The 19,962-nt window shown below is 43.5% G+C and overlaps 1 protein-coding gene across 6 annotated transcripts in view; it reads right to left on the reverse strand.

Annotated features, from left to right (window-relative positions):
* Positions 1–10,103: 10,103 nt before the first annotated feature.
* cep192 (centrosomal protein 192) overlaps positions 10,104–19,962 on the reverse strand; it is a 112,668-nt gene continuing 102,809 nt past the window's right edge. For 5 of the 6 annotated variants that reach the window (XM_033019431.1, XM_033019433.1, XM_033019430.1 and 2 more), the window contains 3 exons: positions 16,273–16,396; positions 13,161–13,219; positions 10,104–10,617 (listed from right to left, as the gene is read on the reverse strand). In XM_033019431.1, the coding sequence (XP_032875322.1) occupies positions 10,470–10,617; positions 13,161–13,219; positions 16,273–16,396 (331 nt within the window). In that variant the 3' untranslated portion in view covers positions 10,104–10,469. The remainder of the gene's footprint in view (positions 10,618–13,160; positions 13,220–16,272; positions 16,397–19,962) is intronic. The other variant, XM_033019432.1, reaches the window with a different exon arrangement.

Raw genomic sequence — 19,962 nt, forward strand, 5'->3', positions numbered from 1 at the left:
ATGTTAAAGGCACATGCACATGTCATCTACACTGCTGTAACCTTGTCTCTTCACATTTGACAAAGCCACTTTACTGCCAGATAGACAGCAAGGCAACAGTAATTTAATATAAAAAATAGATTACCACAAATCAAATTTAAAAGATGCAAAATCCCATTCTTCTTTCAACTCTCAGATGATACTCAAATAATTCAAATAGTAAATCCTTTTCAAACATACATCCCATTAAAAATGATAAATGCAAGAGAAGATCGAGTGCTTGATATTATAGAAATCTATAATTGAACAGTGTTTGAAGGAATATAAAAAGTATTTATACAATGCTGAAATGCCAGAGAATCTTCAAGGTCTCTCAAGTCACTGGTAACTGACAATGTCACTTGCAAAAGCCAAAGAATGTGTAAAGCACTGTTATTCTTAATTGTTACAAACAGAATATAATAACATTTTGATCGCATTTGAAACCATGGGAATGTAGAAATGTGCAGACTCATACATAGCAAATTTCAACAATGCATAGTGAAGAGAACCTTTCCTTGTGGACAACAGAGGAACCATTGCGCTAGTTCACCTTAATGCCCCTGTTCCACTTAGGAAACCTGAACGGAAACCTCTGGAGACTTTGCGCCCCACCCAAAGTTTCCGTGCGGTTCCCGGAGGTTGCAGGTGGTTGCCAGAGGTTGCAGGTAGTGGAAGCATGTAGGGAGACTGACAAAAACCTCCGGGAACCGGACGGAAACCTTGGGTGGGGCTCAAAGTCTCCAGAGGTTTCTGTTCAGGTTTCCTAAGTGGGACAGGGGCATTAATGTGCTGGTCTCCTCCACAGCAGTGGCAGGGAATAAGTAAAAATCTTCAGTAGCAAACATTGTAGGATGTTTTTTCACGACTGAAAACAAATTTAATTTTCAATATTGGTACGAATTATTCTTCCGAAAGGTTGCAGCTTAAACATTTTATGGTTCACAGAAAACTTTGATTTGTCAATTCAACATTAATTTGTTAAAAATAAATTTGCCAGATGGTATCATCTAATTAGGCCATTCGGCCCATTACGTCTGCTCCGCCATTCAATCGTGGCTGATATATCTTTCCCTCCTAACACCATTCTCCTGCCTTCTCCCCATAAACTCTGACACCTGTACTAATCTATCTATCTCTGCCTTAAATATATCCACTGACTATGCCTCTACAGCCTTCTGTGGCAAAGAATTCCACAGATTCACCACCCTAATTAAATAAATTCCTCATATCCTTCCTAAAAGAATGTCCTTTAATTCTGAGGCTATGACATCTAGTCCTAGACTCTCCCACATCCTCTCCACATATACTCTATCAAAACCTTTCACTATTCTGTACGTTTCAATGAGGTCCCGTTCATTCGTCTAAACTCCAGCGAATGTGCTGTCAAACGCTCATCATATGTTAACCTACTCATTCCTGGGATCATTCTTGTAAACCTCCTCTGGACCCTCTCCAGAGCCAGCATGTCCTTCCTCAGATATGGTGCCCAAAATTGCTCACAATATTCCAAATGCGCCCTGACAAGCACTTTATAGAGCCTCAGCATTATATCTTTTTATTAGTATCAAGCCCTCTCAAAATAAATGCTAGCATTGCATTTGCTTTCTTTACTGCTGATTCGACTTTCAGATTACCTTTTGGGAATCCTGCACCAGCACTTCCAAGTCCCTTTCACCTCCGATTCCTGGATTCTTTTCCCATTTATAAAATAATTCACACCTTTATTCCTACTATCAAAATGCCTCCACGACCACACTTTGCTACACTATATCTTATCTGCACTTATCTGCCAACGCTCCCAACCTATCCAAGTCCTTCTGCAGTCCCTGCTTTCTCTTCACTATCTGCCCCTCCACCTACTTTTGTATCATCCACAATCTGGGCCACAAAGCCTTCAATCCCCCTCATCCAAATCATTAATATACAACTTAAAGAGCAGCGGCCCCAGTACCGAGCCTTGCGGAACTCCGCTAGTCTGACAGACAACCAAAAAAGTCCCCTTTATTGCCACTCTTTGCCTTCTGCAATCCAGCCAACCTGATATCCATGCTAAGTTCAGGCAACATTCTCATAAATCTTCTGTACCCTTTCCAGCTTGACAACATGATGCGCAGAACTGAACAAAATACTCTAAATGCGGCCTAACGCCTTATCAAAAATGCAACATGACCTCCCAACTTCTATACTCAGTACTCTGACTGATGAAGGCCAATTTGCCAAAAGCCTTTTTGACCACCCGACCTACCTGCAACTCCACCTTTAAGGAACCATACACCTGCATTCCTAGATCCCTCTGCTCCACAACACTCCCCAGAGGCCTACCATTCACTGTGTAGGTCCTGCCTATGTTAGACTTCCCAAAATGCAACATCTCACATTTCTCTGCATTAAATTCAATCAACCATTCCTCAGCCCATCGACCAAGAACCTACTGCAATTTTTCACAACCATCTTCGTTATCTGCAAAACCACCCACTTTTGTATCATCACAAACTTGCTAATCATTGATATAGATGACAAAGAGAAACAGGCCCAGCATCGAACCCCGAGGCATATCTCTGGTCACATGCCACCAGTTCGAGAAACAGCCTTCCAAATTTGCCCTGTTTCCTTCCGTGAAGTCAATTTTCTATCCTATTTTCTATGTTCTCCAGCGATGCTGCCTGACCCGCTGAGTTACTCCAGCACATGGTGTCTTTTTATTCAGTCAACATCTGCGGTTGCTTGTATCTACATCGGACCACCTTTTCAACTTTAAGCCAAGTTGGCATGACCAAACATTTAGTTCTACAACAACTGAGAACTCCATCAGGCATCTTCACCAACAAAGCATTGTGCACAACACAGTTAAACAAAAAAATAATTGCATCACTCCCGGCGAGCAACGTGGCCGATTTGCCCACTACGGCTCGATGGTGGTCGAAGCGAGGTGGGTCAGGATGGAGCCCTGAGGTCGAGTCAGAGCCATTAGACGATGTCGAGTCAGAGCCTCAATTGGAGTTCGAGGATGGAAGGATGGAGCCTCAAGATCAAGACAGGAAGAGGTGGACGCTCTGTCACCAAGAACTAAGGGGGACCTGGCGTCGAGGGGGGGGTGGGGGATGAGTACTTTTTATAACTTTGTCAGCACCTTTGTGGAGACTCTTGTGTACTTTGTAAGCAAAAACAAAGAATTTCGCTGCAGCTAGGTAGGTACAAGTAACAATGAAGTGTCATCATCATCATCATCATCATCATCAAAATTAATAATGCCGTGCAGTGCAAGAGAAATCAAAGATTCATCACAATAATAAGAAAAATTGTCTGACATTATATTAATACTTTCTTGGTCATCATTCTTTAGTCCAAAAACAACTGATACCACAGTCAACCTTCCAAAATATTGTTTTCTTTACATTTGTAACAAATTCATTACTTTTACAAATTGCATCAAAACCCTTCCTGCACCACAATAAAGTTACTTATTAGTGCAATGGCCTTTTTGCATTCAGTTTTCACACCCAAATACATGCTATTTGAGCAATAAAGGTTTTTTTTTGTCTAAATGACTCTGTGTCAGATTGGTGGCAGTCAAATATGCGAGCAGCACTGCGCTTTCCCGCCAAACCCAACGGTCATAACCGTCTCCAACCGCCACGTCCTCACCGCCTGTCGTCACATCCCCTCCTACCCGCTGCGCCAACATCAGACGCAGTGCGAGTCGTGTTGGGGCGGGAAGATGACGCCGGCGTGGCCCCGTCCAATGAGCCGCTCCTCCTGTCGCAGCGCCTCCCGCAGGGCCGGTGGTGACGCCGCACCCAATCAGCAAGAGTCTGGACATAACATTCTGGAATAACTCAGCAGGTCAGGCAGCATCTGTGTATACCCTTCCTCAGGCTGAGAGCCAGGGGAGAGGGAGACCAGAGATGCAGAAGTGCAAGGTGTGAAAACGACTGATCAAAGGGGATGACGTTAATGGAAATGGAGAGTAGATCAAGTTAGATAGGAGAAGTTGACAACGAAGCAAACAGATAACATGTGATGGGGACAATCAGACTGGTCGGAGAACTAGGAAGGGGGAGGGATTGAGAAGGGAATACTTGATGTTTTAGAAATCAATGATAGACATAGACTATTTTCTAACTGGGGAGAGAATCCAGAAATCAGAGGTGCAAAGGGACTTGGGAGTGCTGGTGCAGGATTCCCAAAGAGGCTTTAGAGGCCAAGTCAGTGGATATTTTTAAGGCAGCGATAGATAGACTTTTGATTAGTACAGGCTCCAAGTCTATTCCGCCATTCAATCATGGCTGATCTATCCCTCCCTCCTAATCCCATTCTTCTGCCTTCTCCCCATAACCTCTGACACCTGAAAAAGGTTGGAGATGGGAAGATGTGGCTTGTGGTGGAATCCTCTTGGAGGCGGCGAAACAGTCGAAGGATTATATGCTGTATGCGATGGCTGATGGGTTGAAAAGTGAGGACTAGGGGGACTCTGTCCCTGTTGCAACTAGGGGTGGGGAGCAAGAGCAGAGCTGCGGGATACCAATGAGACCCTTGTGAGGGCCTCATCTCGATGGCAGAGGGGAACCCCCGTTTCCTAAAGAATGAGGGCATCTCGGATGAACTGGTATGGAGCACCTCATCTTGGACGCAGACGTGGCATAGACAGATGAATTGGGACATGAGGATAGTCTTTGCAGGAAGCAGGGTGGGAAGTAGTCAGGCACGTGCCATGAGTAATTACTTTTAAAAATCTTAAAAACCGCGCATGTGCTGATTAGTCTCTCCGGTAGGCAGTCAGTCGACTTTTATAAAGTAATTTGTCTTCAAAAGCCTTATTGCTTAATAAAATATTTAAAAACATATAGCGCAAAGAAATTTACTTCCCACATTATTGATACATGAACTTAAGATAATGACGATCCATGTTTCAAAAACCTGCCAAGTAAACAGGCGGATGATGAACACATGCGCAGCAACTTGCGTGCAGGCTGTGCAGCGCACATGCGCACAGTCCACGGTGCAAATGCAGGATTTCAGCTGCCTTTATTTAAGCCTGATGTGCTGGCAGCTCACGGCTGGTGGGCTGGCAGTTGACACGGCTATTCGTTGAAATTCCATTTTAAGCAGGGTGCAAGGAAGGCCACCAAATTCAAATGCAGTTTCCTACCATTTCAAGCAGGGTGCAAGTCCACCAAATTCAAGTGCAGTTTCTTACCACTTCAAGCAGGGTGCAAGGCCACCAAATTCACATGCAATTTCATACCACTTCAAGCAGGGTGCAAGGCCACAAATTAATGTGCAGTTTCCTACCACTTCAAGCAGGTTGCAAGGCCACCAAATTCAAGTGCAGTTTTATACCACTTCAAGCAGGGTGCAAGGCCACCAAATTCAAGTGCAGTTTCATACCACTTCAAGCAGGGTGCAAGGCCACAAAATTCAAAAGCAGTTTCACACCATTTCATGCAGGGTGCAAGGCCACCACATTCAAATGCAGTTTCATATCATTTCAAGCAGGGTGAAACCACCATAAAACCACACAAAACACCACACTCACAGTTCAGTAGACATTCAGTGTGTTCAGTTGATTCACAGCTCAGACAGAGTTGTGACCTCTCCCTCCCCCATCTTACAGAGACTGAGCCACACCCACACTTCTGGGTTTTATAATCCCTCCCCTCTCCCACCGGAAGGGGGGTGGCCTTCATGGCGTGATTGACAGGAGATTCTCAACATTTTTTAAACATTAATAACACTTTTATTTTTCATTGATGGGAAGAATCCTCTGCACATGATGAGCGGAGGGGGACTGAGTAAGATGGCCAAAAATCACAGCCGTAAGTGGTAGCGTTTTATCTGAAATCAATATACAATGCAAACAGGAAGTTGTCAAGTATAGACTTTTAATCATTTGCTATTTCAAGCCAACCATTTGCTGTACTTTATTTCAAACCAACTACATTTTCATTTTCAAACCACATTAAGGGCACTCAAGGTCAGTAAAACCACACTCAGTTTAGTAGACATGTGTTCAGTGCTATTCACAGACTGAGAGACGTGACCCTCTCGCTCCCGCATCTTGCAGAGACTGACTGAGGCACTCAACACTTCCGGGTTTTATAGTCCCTCCGGAAGGGGTGGCCTTCAGGAGAGAGAATTTCAACATTTTTGAAACACTAATAATTATTTTATTTTGTATCGATGGGAAAAATCCTCTTGTCCTGCACGGCGGAGGGGGACTCTGAGTAAGATGGCCAAAAATCACAGCCGTAAGTGGCAGCGTTTTTTCTAAAATCAATATACAGAACAGGAAGTGGTCAAGATCAGATTGCCTACTCTGACAGCACGTGCCTGGAAGTAGTGTAGTCGAGATAGATGTGGGAGTCAGTAGGTTTCTAATATTTATCAGTTGATAATGTATCTCCTGTGATGGAGACGGTGAGATGATCCAAGTGAATTTGAGAACAGGATGGAAATTGGTAGTGAAGTTAATGAAGTCTGTGAGTTCTGCATGGGTGCAGGAGGTAGCCCTGATGCAGTAGTCAATGTAGCGGAGATAGAGTTCTGGGATAGGGCCAGTGTACAAAGAGACCGATATAGCTGGGGTCCATACGCGTGTCCATGGCTACGCCTTGGATTTGGAGGAAGTGGGAGGAGTCTTTTACTGTCATGTGTCCCAGATAGAATAACATTTTTAATTCAAGAGTCAAGAGTGTTTTATTGTCATATGTCCCGGTTGGACAATGAAATTCTTACTTGCTGCAGCACAACAGAATATGTGAATATGTAAACATAGTGCATAACGGGAAAGAAAAGAAAAAGTTCAATATATAACAAATATAGTGTAAATAACAAATAAGTCTTTTGCAGTTCAGAGCTCATTCGTTGTTGTGTTCAATAGCCTGATGGCTGTAGGGAAGAAACTGTTCCTGAACCTGGACGTTAGTTTTCACGCTCCTGTAACTTCTTCCTGATGGCAGTGTTGAAATGAGTGTGTGACAGGATGGTGTGGGTCTTTGATGATTTTGGCTGCCTTTTTGAGACAGCAACTACGATAGATCCCATCGACGGTGGGGAGGTCAAAGCCGGTAATGGACTGGGCAGTGGTAACAACCATTTGTAGTCTTTTTCGCGCCTGGACGTTCTATTTGCCAAACCAGGCCACGATGCAACCAGTCAGAATGCTCTCTACCATGCACCTGTAGAAGTTTAGGAGAATCCTCTTCACCAATATAACAATATTTAAAAGACATTTGGACAAGAACATGGATGGGATAGATTTAGAGGGATACTAGACCAAGTGCAGACCCGTTGGGTCTGCTCCCCCAACGCAGCCGTTACCTACCCGTAGCCCCCATGGGAGACGTGGTCCTCCAACTCAAGCAGCTCAGGAATCAGCAGTGCGGCTGTTTTTAAATGGCGTCTTTGAGGCAAGATGCGGGCACCAGCAGCCGTTATGGTCGCTGGCCAGCAGGAGGCGACAAAATTAGTGAGTGGGGGGGGGGAGAAGGATTTGATTAAAAATGTGTACATAAACACGACAAAATTTAATGAGTGGTTACTTGGAATGAAAAGTGAAATCTCTACCGAAATGGAAAAAATCAGGGGGTTTGTGGGTCGGGTGTTGTCGTGGCAACGAATCAAAGGCTGGCACCCACAAGTCAGGCAAAAAGCCAGCAGCCACACAGTTTTATATATAGACAGATAGATAGATATATGCCAAATCTGGGCAGGTTTGATTAGTGTAGATGGAGCATCTTGGTCGGCATGGGCGAGTTGGGCTGAAGAGCCTGTTTCCATGCTGTGTGACTTTATAACTCTAAAAAATATTGCCAGGAATGGCATCTATAGAAATTTAATAGATGCATAACCTTTCTGACCTGGCCTGCTAAATATTTATAGCTATTACATTTGTGTAGGACACATTTTGCCCTGAGATTACCATTCATATAAATATGAATCTGAGAAATTTCTCAGATTATACCTAGAGATGACACCAGGCCTCAGAGCAACCCCATTCCCTAAATTATTTCTCGGCAATCTTTCCGGTTCAAATGCCCAATTTTCCTACCCCTCCTTTTCCTGTTCTCTCACCGCCTACCTGTACTTTGGAAAATTTGCAACAGCCAATTGACCCACCAAACCAAAGGCACAGCTCGGTGAAAGTTTCCGACTCTGGCAGCTCTTTGAAGCATAATCAGTCCTGTATGGTCAGCAAGCACTGACAGAATGTTAACCATCGGCTGCATTTTAAATAAGAATTACATTCTGCACATGATAGACACAAAGTGCCGGAGTAATCCAGTGGGTCAACAGCAATTCTGGAAAATGGTTCAATGGTGATTTCTTTGGCACAATGACATTCTTTTTGCATATACAGGTATTACACATGCTGAAAAAGGATTGACATTTGGGGTCGGGATCCTTCTTCAGACTGGAAGCGGGGTGGGGGGGTGTGAGAAAAGAAAAGACCAGGGCCAGTCACAAATGTCCTCGGGCAGCACCTTGCCAGGTAGTTCCATTGTTGGCTCGTGAAGGTGTGATCTGAAGAGCAACAATGTGGAGAACTGTGGAACTGGTTAAACAACTAGGGAGGAGGAAGGAGGAAAAAGGCAAATCGGGAAAAATTAAAGAATTTAAAATGTATACAGCTGGGATGTAAGATACCCAAGCAAAGTATGAGGTGCTGTTCCACTAATTTGCATGTGGCCTCAGGCCAGCAATGGAGGAAGCCCAGGACTGAAAGGGGAGTATGGGAATGAGAGTTGAAATGGAAATCCCGTGGACAGAGGTGGACTGAGCGTAACTTTCCAGGTGAAAGGGCTTTGGGTAGAAATGTGGAATGGTGGTTACTATTTCCTTTGCCAGGATTAGTTCTCGGAGTTTGGATAAGGGAACAAACCCAAAGATTTTCTTGTTAGCGTGACTCGTACAACATACGTGGTCGATTTGCCAACAGAATCTTTGTGGTAGAACACCAGTTCAGTTTTCAGAATATCTCAAGGGTCTCTTGGAAAGCAGGTACAAAGGAGTACTGGAAATCCAAATGCATTGCACCTATTTTTTGGGCTGCATCAGTGTTGTCTGTACCCAATTTGTATAGGTATGGATTCACTTTGGCACAGCTAGTGGAAAGATCAGGCAGGCATCCTGTTGCTCACTGGAACTCACTCCGAACCGGCCGCGGACTCTGGTAGGAAGTGGCCGATTCGGATGTCCAAGCCGTTGAGGTTGGCCTCCAGTCCCGACGTCGGAGTTCCAACATCGCGGCGAGCGTGCCTGTGCGGCTTTGAGACTGACTTTGGTGCCTTCCCTCACAGTGGGAAACTTTTGATTCTGCTGTGGGGGGATGTTTTACGTTGAACTCTATCGTGTGTTGTGTTCTTTATTTTTATTGTATGGCTGTATGGTGATCACATTCCACTGTGCCAACTGGCACATGTGACAAATAAATGTATCTTTTATTTTGTATCTTGTACTTAACTTGAGTAACATGTCCAGTAGTCAGGAGAAACAGAAGGCAATAATCCAGATGATGGGCAGCATACATTTCTAAATTGGTCAGGAATACAAGATTTGACAGCTTATTTTTAAATCTCTCGTCTCTGATGGCCTTGTGTCTTTCAATGTCACAAATAAGTCGGGCAGGTACATTTTCCAGTTATACTTAAATCGAGTGCAAGGTATCAATGATTTCTGATTGTTATTCACATCTTTGCACTGGGCTTTCCAGTGAGCAACTGGATGCCTGCCTGATCTTTCCACTAGCTGTGCCAAGAACTAAACTTTGAAGTGGGTTACAATTGGAATGGGTGACAGCACAAGTGGGCACAGACCCTCAGTAACTGGGTGTTTGAGTGGCTGTTGATAATGGGCGGGACAGGGTGCGAAAGGACAGACTACATGGCCGAATTCTGGAACATCAAAGTATTATAAATCTTTACGTGTTTGATCGACCCATCAACAAAGGCTCATTCATGAACAATGCAAAGTATTTGTGCAGCATTCAATTAAAAAAAAAAAGTAATGTGCAACTGCAAACTATTAATTCTATTGGATTACACACTTCAACTATTAAAACACGAACATCTAAAAAATGCAGGTCTATATACAATACTAACTTTATTTCAAATATACATCAAAATATAAAACCAGCCACAAAAATAAAGCTTGTGCAAAGTGATTAGTTATACAATACTGAAGGAAAGGGCAGAATCAGTATAGCCCTGCCACAATACGCTGGGTTTCTATTTAGTATGGTACAAATGTTTACCAAAATATTTTTCTCCTTTTCAAACGTCACAGTGGAGTTGTTGAACCAAAATGGCAGCAGTGTATAAATAGCTTAAATTTACAAATTCCAATATTAAAACGTACAGAAAAGGTGCTTTTTCAAATTGTTACAAGATTTCTACATTTTGCTAGTGAGGTTAGTTCTGTAATCGGGTACTTCCGTTGATAAAGCAGCTCTATTTCGTGAAAACTTTTGCAATAGCTTCACCAACAAGTCGAATAGGGATACTTCCACACGTGTCTGTTTGTACCACGAGCAATGCCTCGAATCTTCCCTCGCACTCTGGTTTGAACTGGACAGGCAGATTGATGTAGTGTTGAGCACTGGACAGGAGAAACACGAAGTCATATGAAAGGAACAAGCAGCAAAGTACTTTGTGCCAACTTTCAGACAAATACAATATCCCTAGATCTACTCCCAAAGAGGGAGAGAGAGAGAGAGAGACAGACACAGACAGAGAGAGAGAGAGAGAGAGAGAGAGAGGGGGAGGGGGAGGGGGAGGGGGAGGGGGAGGGGGAGGGGGAGGGGGAGAGGGAGAGGGAGAGGGAGAGGGCGAGAGAGAGGGCGAGAGAGAGGGAGAGAGAGAGAGAGAGAGAGAGAGAGGCAAGAACGTGTAGCAATCAATAAAGGGCTATAGGCCTATTGCAAGTTCATGTAAAGGGACATATCTATCCATGCACTGTATACTTGTATTTATACTTATGCATTTCAAATATGTATGTCATGTTTTATACTTTGGCAATATAACAATGTTTTTTTATCATGCCAATAAAGTTTTTAAATTGAAATTGAAATTGGAGAGGGAGAAGGAGAGGGAGAGGGAGAGAGATAAGAAAGAGTGCTGGAGTTGGGTCATGCAGCATCTCACGAGAACATGAATGGGCAACGAAAGAGGCAGAGGGGTGCAGAAAAAGAGATAGACAGGCAGGAAGAGAGAGAGAGAGATGGTTATTTATCGGACAGTGAAAGCAGGGGTTGAGTGACATACAGCCTTTTAATTATCACTGAAACCCATTCTGTATGTCCTTACAAACATGAGAAGTCTTGGAAACAACGAGAACCATTTGGTTTAGAAATACTACTGCAAGAGTTTAATTGTGTATTGTTCTGTGGTAGAAAGCCAGGGACGATGGAGAAACAAAAAACTTTGGAGGTTCATGCCTAGAAGCCCCGTCAAGAAAAAAGAAAAATGCTGAGTTACTCTTGCACTTTGTGTCCCGTTGTGCAAATGAGCATCTGCAGTTCTTTGTCTCTACAAGGCAAAGATGGGGCTGCTTTGTTAGAAGCTAGCTTGTACCTCATGGATTGAAGGGCCTCTGATACTGTAATAAACAGGTGAAAGGAACCCTTTAGATTGTTTCTCATCACAAATGCCACATGAGCAAATTAGTGATAAAATGAAATTGAACTGTCAGAGAACAATGCGTAGGAAGGAACTGCAGATGCTGGTCTACACCGAAGATAGACACAAAATGCTGGAGTAACTCAGTAGGACTGGCAGCATCTCTGAGGAGAAGGAATGGGCCTATCTGTCAGAGAACACTATCGCCCTATGATAGTCACCTGAAGGCAAATTTATCTTGCGATTACATTCTTAATCAACTTCCAAACATGAAAAATAATAGAATAAACATTTGCTTTACACATCCACAAAGTATTTCAAATCACTTCACAATTAAACCATTTGGAAGTGCCCAATTCCTTTACAGGCAAACACTCTTATTAGGAAGATGATAAATTTATCCGTGTTATTTGGTAATCTCAATCTGATTTGTTAATGCTTGTTACTTCAGAAATCATGTCCCAAAGAAAGGCAATAAAAACATGTTATAGAATTGATTTCATGAAAATAATTGTTTTGATTAGTGTTTGCAGTCAAACTCAAAATATTAGAGCAATGCTTCCTCTACACTCCTTTTGGCCATTCAGTCACTGGCGTGCAGGCACACAGTTCCATGAAAGTGGTGACACAGGTGGACAGGGTGGAAAAGGTGGCATTTGGCATGCTTGACTTCATTGGTAAGGGTATGGAGAACAGGAGTTGAGATGTCATGTACAAGACATTGGTAAGGTGACATATGGATATCGTGAGCACCTCTGGTCGCCTGCTATGGGAAGGATGTAATTAAACCAGAAGGGCTGCTAAGAAGATTGGTATTGGGTCTGGAAGGTTTGAGCTGCAAAGAGAGGCTGGGTATCCCTGGAGCATAGGAGACCGTGTGGGTGACCTAATAAAGGGTTTTTTAATTATGAGGGATAAGGTGAATAGCCAGTCTTTTCCCCAGGGTAGGGCAGTCTAAAACCAGAGTGCATAGGTTTAAGGTGAGAGTGGAATGATTTAAAGGGAACTTGAGGGGCAACATTTTACACACAAATGTATGTGTATATATGGAATAAGCTGCCAGAAGAAGAGGGATGTGCAATTACAACATTTAATGGACACTTGGACAGGTATATGGATAGGAAAGATTCAAGAATATGGGCCAGATGCAGGCAAATGGGATTTAGTTAGGTAACTTGGTCAGCATAGACGAGTTGGGCCAAGGTGCCTGTTTCCACACAGTCCAGTTCTATGACCTACTCAAATTTAATTTTCTCAGTCTTGGAGGCCATTTTGTCCATCGGCTTTAATCAATGGTGCATGTGAAGGAGGAATTATCATAGATGTGCACGTTCTTTGTATTCAGTTTTCTTGCACACTGAAAGATGCATTTGGTTCTGTAGTGAAAGCGTGAAGACTTAGCCTAAGCGGTAAAAACAGGAAAATAACCCAAATCTTCTGTGCAGCAGTGCAAATGGAAGCTTTTAAATTTATTTGCCTCAAGTATGTGTCATTATTGTATTGTGTTTTGTATTGGTCACTCACCGCAATGAATAATTGGAATGCTTGATATAAAATGGCTCTCTGGGGTTTACAAACTGCAGCTGCAAATTAACACCAAAATCATTACATAGCTGCAGGCAAATACCAACATGCTCAATACAAACATTTGCTTTAAAATTATAGTTTCATCTAATAATAGGCAGCAAAGGAAACAAACTTAATCTGAAAAGCTTTTAAACAATGTTTTAGTTGTTGGCGTGAAGCACAAATGCAAATCAAATGCACATGCATCACTGCAAATTATCCCAGCATTTACAGTTTCTCATGTCATTTGTTCTTCCATTTTAGATCACTTATGTGCAGGAAAGAAAGCTAGGCTAAATGTATTTCTTGATTTAATTGTAATTTTCAACTATTCTCAATAATGTAATGCATCATGCAAAATTCTGATCAAGATGCTTTTTGAAACAAAATGTAAATAAAAGTTTATAACCAATCAATAAGGACCAACGATGCAGGTCCTTGGCCTGCATTATAACTCAATGGAAGCTATGGGCAAATATTAGGAACGCAGAACCTCATCTTTATACCTTATTTCCCTTCTTTGTCTAACACCATAATCATATGCTAATCCTGTCAAACTCTACCCTCTTACCCCAATACTTCCATGACTCTTTCTATGTTGCTAATATAGACCATACAAGTTCTAGTCTTAAAAAGATTAATCATGTCACAGCACCAGCTGCTTTGGAGATTACCTCCAAGAAATACTCTGGATTCCTTCAACAATAATTTTCTATGACAAATTTTTTCATAGCAAAAGGATTTGAGTATAGGAGCAGGGAGGTTCTACTGCAGTTGTACAGGGTCTTGGTGAGACCACACCTGGAGTATTGCGTACAGTTTTGGTCTCCAAATCTGAGGAAGGACATTATTGCCATAGAGGGAGTGCAGAGAAGGTTCACCAGACTGATTCCTGGGATGTCAGGACTGTCTTATGAAGAAAGACTGGATAGACTTGGTTTATACTCTCTAGAATTTAGGAGATTGAGAGGGGATCTTATAGAAACTTACAAAATTCTTAAGGGGTTGGACAGGCTAGATGCAGGAAGATTGCTCCCGATGTTGGGGAAGTCCAGGACAAGGGGTCACAGCTTAAGGATAAGGGGGAAATCCTTTAAAACCGAGATGAGAAGAACTTTTTTCACACAGAGAGTGGTGAATCTCTGGAACTCCCTGCCACAGAGGGTAGTCGAGGCCAGTTCATTGGCTATATTTAAGAGGGAGTTAGATGTGGCCCTTGTGGCTAAGGGGATCAGAGGGTATGGAGAGAAGGCAGGTACGGGATACTGAGTTGGATGATCAGCCATGATCATATTGAATGGCGGTGCAGGCTCGAAGGGCCGAATGGCCTACTCCTGCACCTAATTTCTATGTTTCTAAACACAGCTTACTTGTACTTAGCTTCCAAAGTGATTTAAATACATGCAATTTTCATCAAGATTTTAAAATATTCCAAGTTCCCATTAACTTTTGATGATGTATATTAATTTGTTATTCCGTTCTGTGGTGTAGAATCAGTCAAGAAGCTGAAATGTGAACTGTTTCTTTCCATTGTTGCGGCCTGACCAATATTTCCAGCACTTTGTATTTATTCTAGAATTGGGGGTTGGACATTTATTACTGACAAAGGAAGTTGTGTCTTTGTGCAGAAGATTCTACTTCTTTGGAATTCTCTATAGAGGGATGGAACAATTGAATAGAGTGAAGACTGTTTCAACACCAAAATAAATCAGTCAATGTTTAGAAAGAATGAGTTCTCGTAAGATCCATAAAGTTTGATAACATAAGTTATAGGAGCAGAATTAGGCCATTCAGCCCATCAAGTCTACTCAACCATTCAAACGTAGCTGATTGATCTGTCCCTCTCAACCCCATTCTCCGGTCTTCTCCCCTTAAGGGGTCAAAGACACCCTTACTAATCAAGAATCCACCAATCTCTGCTTTAAAAATCCCACAAGTCGTGTCTCCACAGCTGCGGCAATGAATTCCACAGATTCACCACCCTCTGGCTAGAGCAATTCCTCCTCATCTGGAAGGAACAGAAAAGACAGGCCACGTGATCATCACCGATCCACCAACCTGCATGAAAACCCTCTTGTACACTTGAACACCATGACTGCAAGGCACACCATCTACAGCATGCACTTCAGCAACATGTGTGGATATATAATCAGCAAAACATCCTAACCTCCATGACCTCAACAAGCAGCAGGTGTTTGGGAATGTTTGGGAAGTTGCGTATAATTTGAAGTGGAAACATATCACCATTCCTGTAACGTTTCGTTCAAATCTTAGATCTCCTCATTCATCATTTGGCAGATGGCAGCAATTCAAAGGGCGAGGGTTACCATGCTGTGAGAGATCGGCTTTGTCAGCAATATCTCAATTCCAAAAATGATTTTTTTTTAAAATGGAGTCAATCTTCATCTAGCATTTCCGTTTATCCACTGCACAAAGTTTACCTAGGCTCCACTGAGAAATTCTAAAATAGCAGATGAGTCAGTACTTGACATGAGAGTTTGGTTAGCCCAGTGTGTAGGCTAAGGGATTGGATGTTGCTGCAGTCCAATCATCAACATGCTCACATCATGACGCTATTTTAAACCGTAAGCCAAGCACTATGCTATCCACTCAGCAAAACACACAATGACATACTGTAGCTGGCCAACACACTTCACTCTCTGCAGGAAGATGCCAACATGAGATGACTGGGAACTTCCAGTACTTTAGGGTGTCATGTAATGAATTATTCATATGGTTAAATAAAAGTCAATGCTTGAGTCAGTTAGTGGGTCAGGCAGCATCTCTGACGAATACAGATTAGGCGACGTTTTGGTTCAGGACGCTTCTCCAGACTGCAGCATTATATTAATCTGTTAACCAGCATCTGCAGTTCCTTGTTTCTACATATTCTTATGGTAGTTACTCAAGTGAATAAACATTATGTTTGTCTCTGTATGTTGCAAACCCGTTTTACAAACTTGGAAAATATAGAATCGAGATTTGCTTTTCAAAATCTAAATGTTTACAAGAATGAATTGTGCAATCTTATTTTTGTACTATGTTTAAATTTACAGTAGAAAACACTCACCGAATGTGCAACACAACTACTATTGCGTAAATGAACCTTTATCGTGCCTGATTGCCAAACAGGAATTGCAGGGAACGAGTATGAATCCTCAGGAGCATATACACCCTTGTTTGGAAACTCTCGGCTGAATACAACAGATTAATAATTTATTACATTATTCACATACAGTTAGGCTTTAGCAATGCATTCATCTTCAAACATAATTTTCAGAGCAACAATAAAACAGAACTACAAAGTCCTGCACAGGCAATGCATTTTCTCTCAATTAATGTAAAAATTATGGCATTTTGACAGAATTCAGATTCAAGCAAAGTCAAAAATTGTGGTAACAGTGTAGATGCAATTTGAATGGACTTCCTTATAAAGACTATTTTCGAAACAGAAATTCAAGGAATAAAACAGCATTGGTTGAAAAATAATTGGCTTAAATATGGAACACAGTTGTGATCAGCAAAAAAATCATTCCAGATTATAGACAATAGGTGCAGGAGTAGGCCATTCGGCCCTTCGAGCCAGCACCGCCATTCAATGTGATCATGGCTGATCATCCACAATTAGTACCCCGTTTCTGCCTTCTCCGCATATCCCAACTCCACTATAATTGGATTGGAATGAAATAGACAGTAGACACAAAATGCTGGAGTAACTCAGCGGGACAGGCAGCATCTCTGGAGAGAAGGAATGGATGATGTTTCGGGTCGAGACCCTTCTTCAGACTAATGTCAGGGGAGTGGGCGGGATAGAGATAAAATGTAGTCAGAGACAGTAAGATTGGTGGGAGAACTGGGAAGGGGGAGGGGATGGAAAAAGAGGGAAAGCAAGGGCTATTGAAGTTAGAGAAGTCAATGTTCATACCGCTGGGGTGTAAGCTAACCAAGCGAAATATGAGGTACTGTTCCTCCAATTTGCACTGGGCCTCATCATGACAATGGAGGAGGCCCAGGACAGAAAAGTCAGCTTGGAAATGGGAGGGGGAGTTAAAGTGCTGAGCAACTGGGAAATCAGGTAGGTTAAGGCTGAGCGAAACAATCGCCGAGCCTGCGCTTGGCCTCGCCAATATACAGGGGTTGACACCTGTAGATGAGGTTGGAGGAAGTGCAAGTGAACCTCTGCTGCACCTGGAAAGACTGTGGATGGAGTTGAGGGGGGAGGTAAATGGACAGGTGTTGCATATCCTGCGGTTGGAGGGGAAATTACCTGGGGAGGGGATGGTTTGGGTGGGAAGGGACGAGTTGACCAGGGAGTTGCGGAGGGAACGATCTCTGCGGAAACCAGAAAGGGGTAGAGATGAGAAGATGTGGCCAGTAATGGGATCCCATTGGAGGTGGTGAAAATGTTGGAGGATTATATGCTGTATGGAACGGCTGATGGGGTGGAAAGTGAGGACAAGGGGGACTCTGTCCTTGTTATGAATGGGGGGAGGGGGAGAAAGAGCAGAGCTGTGGGATATAGAGGAGACCCTAGTGAGAACCCCATCTATAATGGAAGAGGGGAACTGTCGTTTCCTAAAGAATGACATCTCCGATGACCTGGTATGGAAAACCTCATCCTGGGTGCAGATGCGGCGTAGATGGAGGAATTGGGAGTAGGGGATAGAGTCTATACGGGATGCAGGGTGGGAAGAAGTGTCGTCTATATAGCTATGGGAGTCAGTGGGTTTGTAGTAGATGTCGGTCAATAGTCTGTCTCCTATGGTGGATGGTGAGATCTAGAAACAGTGGGGAAATGTCAGGGATTCCATCCTGCACTCGTGAATTTGAGTGTAGGATGGAAATTAATCGTGAAGTCAGTGAGTTCTACATGGGTGCAGGAGGTAGCACTGACGCAGTTATCAATGTTGCGGAGGTAGAGTTTGGGGATAGGGCCAGTGTACACCTGGAACAGTGATCGTTCAACGTACCCTACAAAGCGCTGGCATAGCTGGGGCCCATGCGATTGCCCATAGCTACGCCTTGGTTTTAGAGGAAGTGGGCGGAGTCAAAGGAGAAGTTATTGATGGTCCTGCGGTCGAGGAAGAAACAGAGTGCTTTAACACCTTCCTGGTGGGGGATGATGTGAAGTGACTGGACATTCATAGTAAAGATGAGGGAGTGAGGGCCTGGAAAACGGAAATCATTGAAGAGACGAAGAGCGTGTGAGGTGTCCTGGACATAGGTAGGGAGGGATTGGACCAGGCGGGGGGAAGATAGGATGGGTTTCGTAAAAGGAAACATGAAGTACAGTAAGATTTAATTGAATTATAAAACAATTGGCTTGCCTATAATTGGAGAGTTGTGTGGGGGGGGGAGGGGGGTTGTGGGGGGGGGGGGTCTGTTGGTGGGTTGTGGGGGGAGGGGTGTGTGGGAGAGGGGTGTGTGTGGGCAGGGGGAGGGTTGTGAGGGGTGTGTGGAAGGGAGGGGTGTGGGGGAGGGGTGGTTGGGTTGTGGGGGGGGGGGGATTGGGTTGTGGGGGCGGGGGATTAGGTTGTGGGGGCGGGGGATTAGGTTGGGAGGGAGGGAGAGTGCTCGGATAAAAGACGGGGTAAGAGCCATGGGGGAGAGTGCGGCATTACGGGGGAGGGGGGCAGGAGCCAGCGAGGGGGACCAGAGGGGAAGGAGTTGGGGGTGCGATGGGGACACACAGCGGGCGCTAGTCGCTTCGCTGGTCGCTCTCCTCCGCCAGGAGTCTCCACTTTCCATTTGGCAACATCGGCGCCATCTCCGACTCCGCGCTGGCTGGGCTGGGACGGGCCGGGCTGGGCCGGGCCATCCAGAGCCTCCCGCAGCTGCAGTAAAGACGCGATGGCACAGGAAGGCGCAGACCGTCTCGCGGTGCGACAGTAGAAGGGACAAATCCACGGAGCGCTGAATGGCAGGAGTGGCAATCGATGGATGCAATTTTAATCTTTACATTCAAAAATAAATTAGATATATTTAAAGATAAAAAGATCTACGAAGTATTCGGCAGGAAAATAAACAGAATGGATTGCTCAACAAAAGCACCCACAGACAACAGTGAACAACCTCCACCTGTCCTGCAATAATACTGAGATTCTAAAAACCTATAACCTATGAAATCTTGATTTATTTTGGCCAAATGTTACACAATGGACATCAACAAAGCAGCAGATTGCAATAGGGCCCCAGGATTCGTCCTGCTTCACTGATATTAAAAGACTTGGTTTCATCCTCTTCACAGGAGAGCGCAGTGCCTGCTACAGTTAGTCAGGATATGTGTGAATATCGTACAATCTTTTTAACAGAGAGAGGGATAATTCAAAATTTGTATCTCTAAACAGCTCATCATTTATCTGCCTTAGAAGCATCATTTATCAATCTCTAAAATTTCACCACAATTTAAAATATTTGTCAAATTAAAAACTAGAATGTCTTCACCCAAAGGTTCGGAAGTGCGTTTGATGATTAAGAAGCATGTGTACTAATTAATTTTCAATTCTCAAATTCTTACTTTCAAAATGGCATTTAATAAGTTTATGAAGATGGAAGCTGAGGAATAAAAAGCATGGATTGATAACTGCATGCAAAGAAACAGCAGAAGGGAATGGTTGATCACCATGTGGAGCCAAGTGCAGTGGCAGTACTGGGACCATAGCTGCTCCTAATATCTATTAATTGCTTGGACGTGGGTGGTTCAGTGGGAGAAATGGGTACGCGGGGTGCAAAGGAAAGGGAGGAGGGCAATAATGGATAG

Source organism: Amblyraja radiata, chromosome 4 (genome assembly GCF_010909765.2).
Source record: "Amblyraja radiata isolate CabotCenter1 chromosome 4, sAmbRad1.1.pri, whole genome shotgun sequence".
NCBI lineage: Eukaryota > Metazoa > Chordata > Chondrichthyes > Rajiformes > Rajidae > Amblyraja > Amblyraja radiata.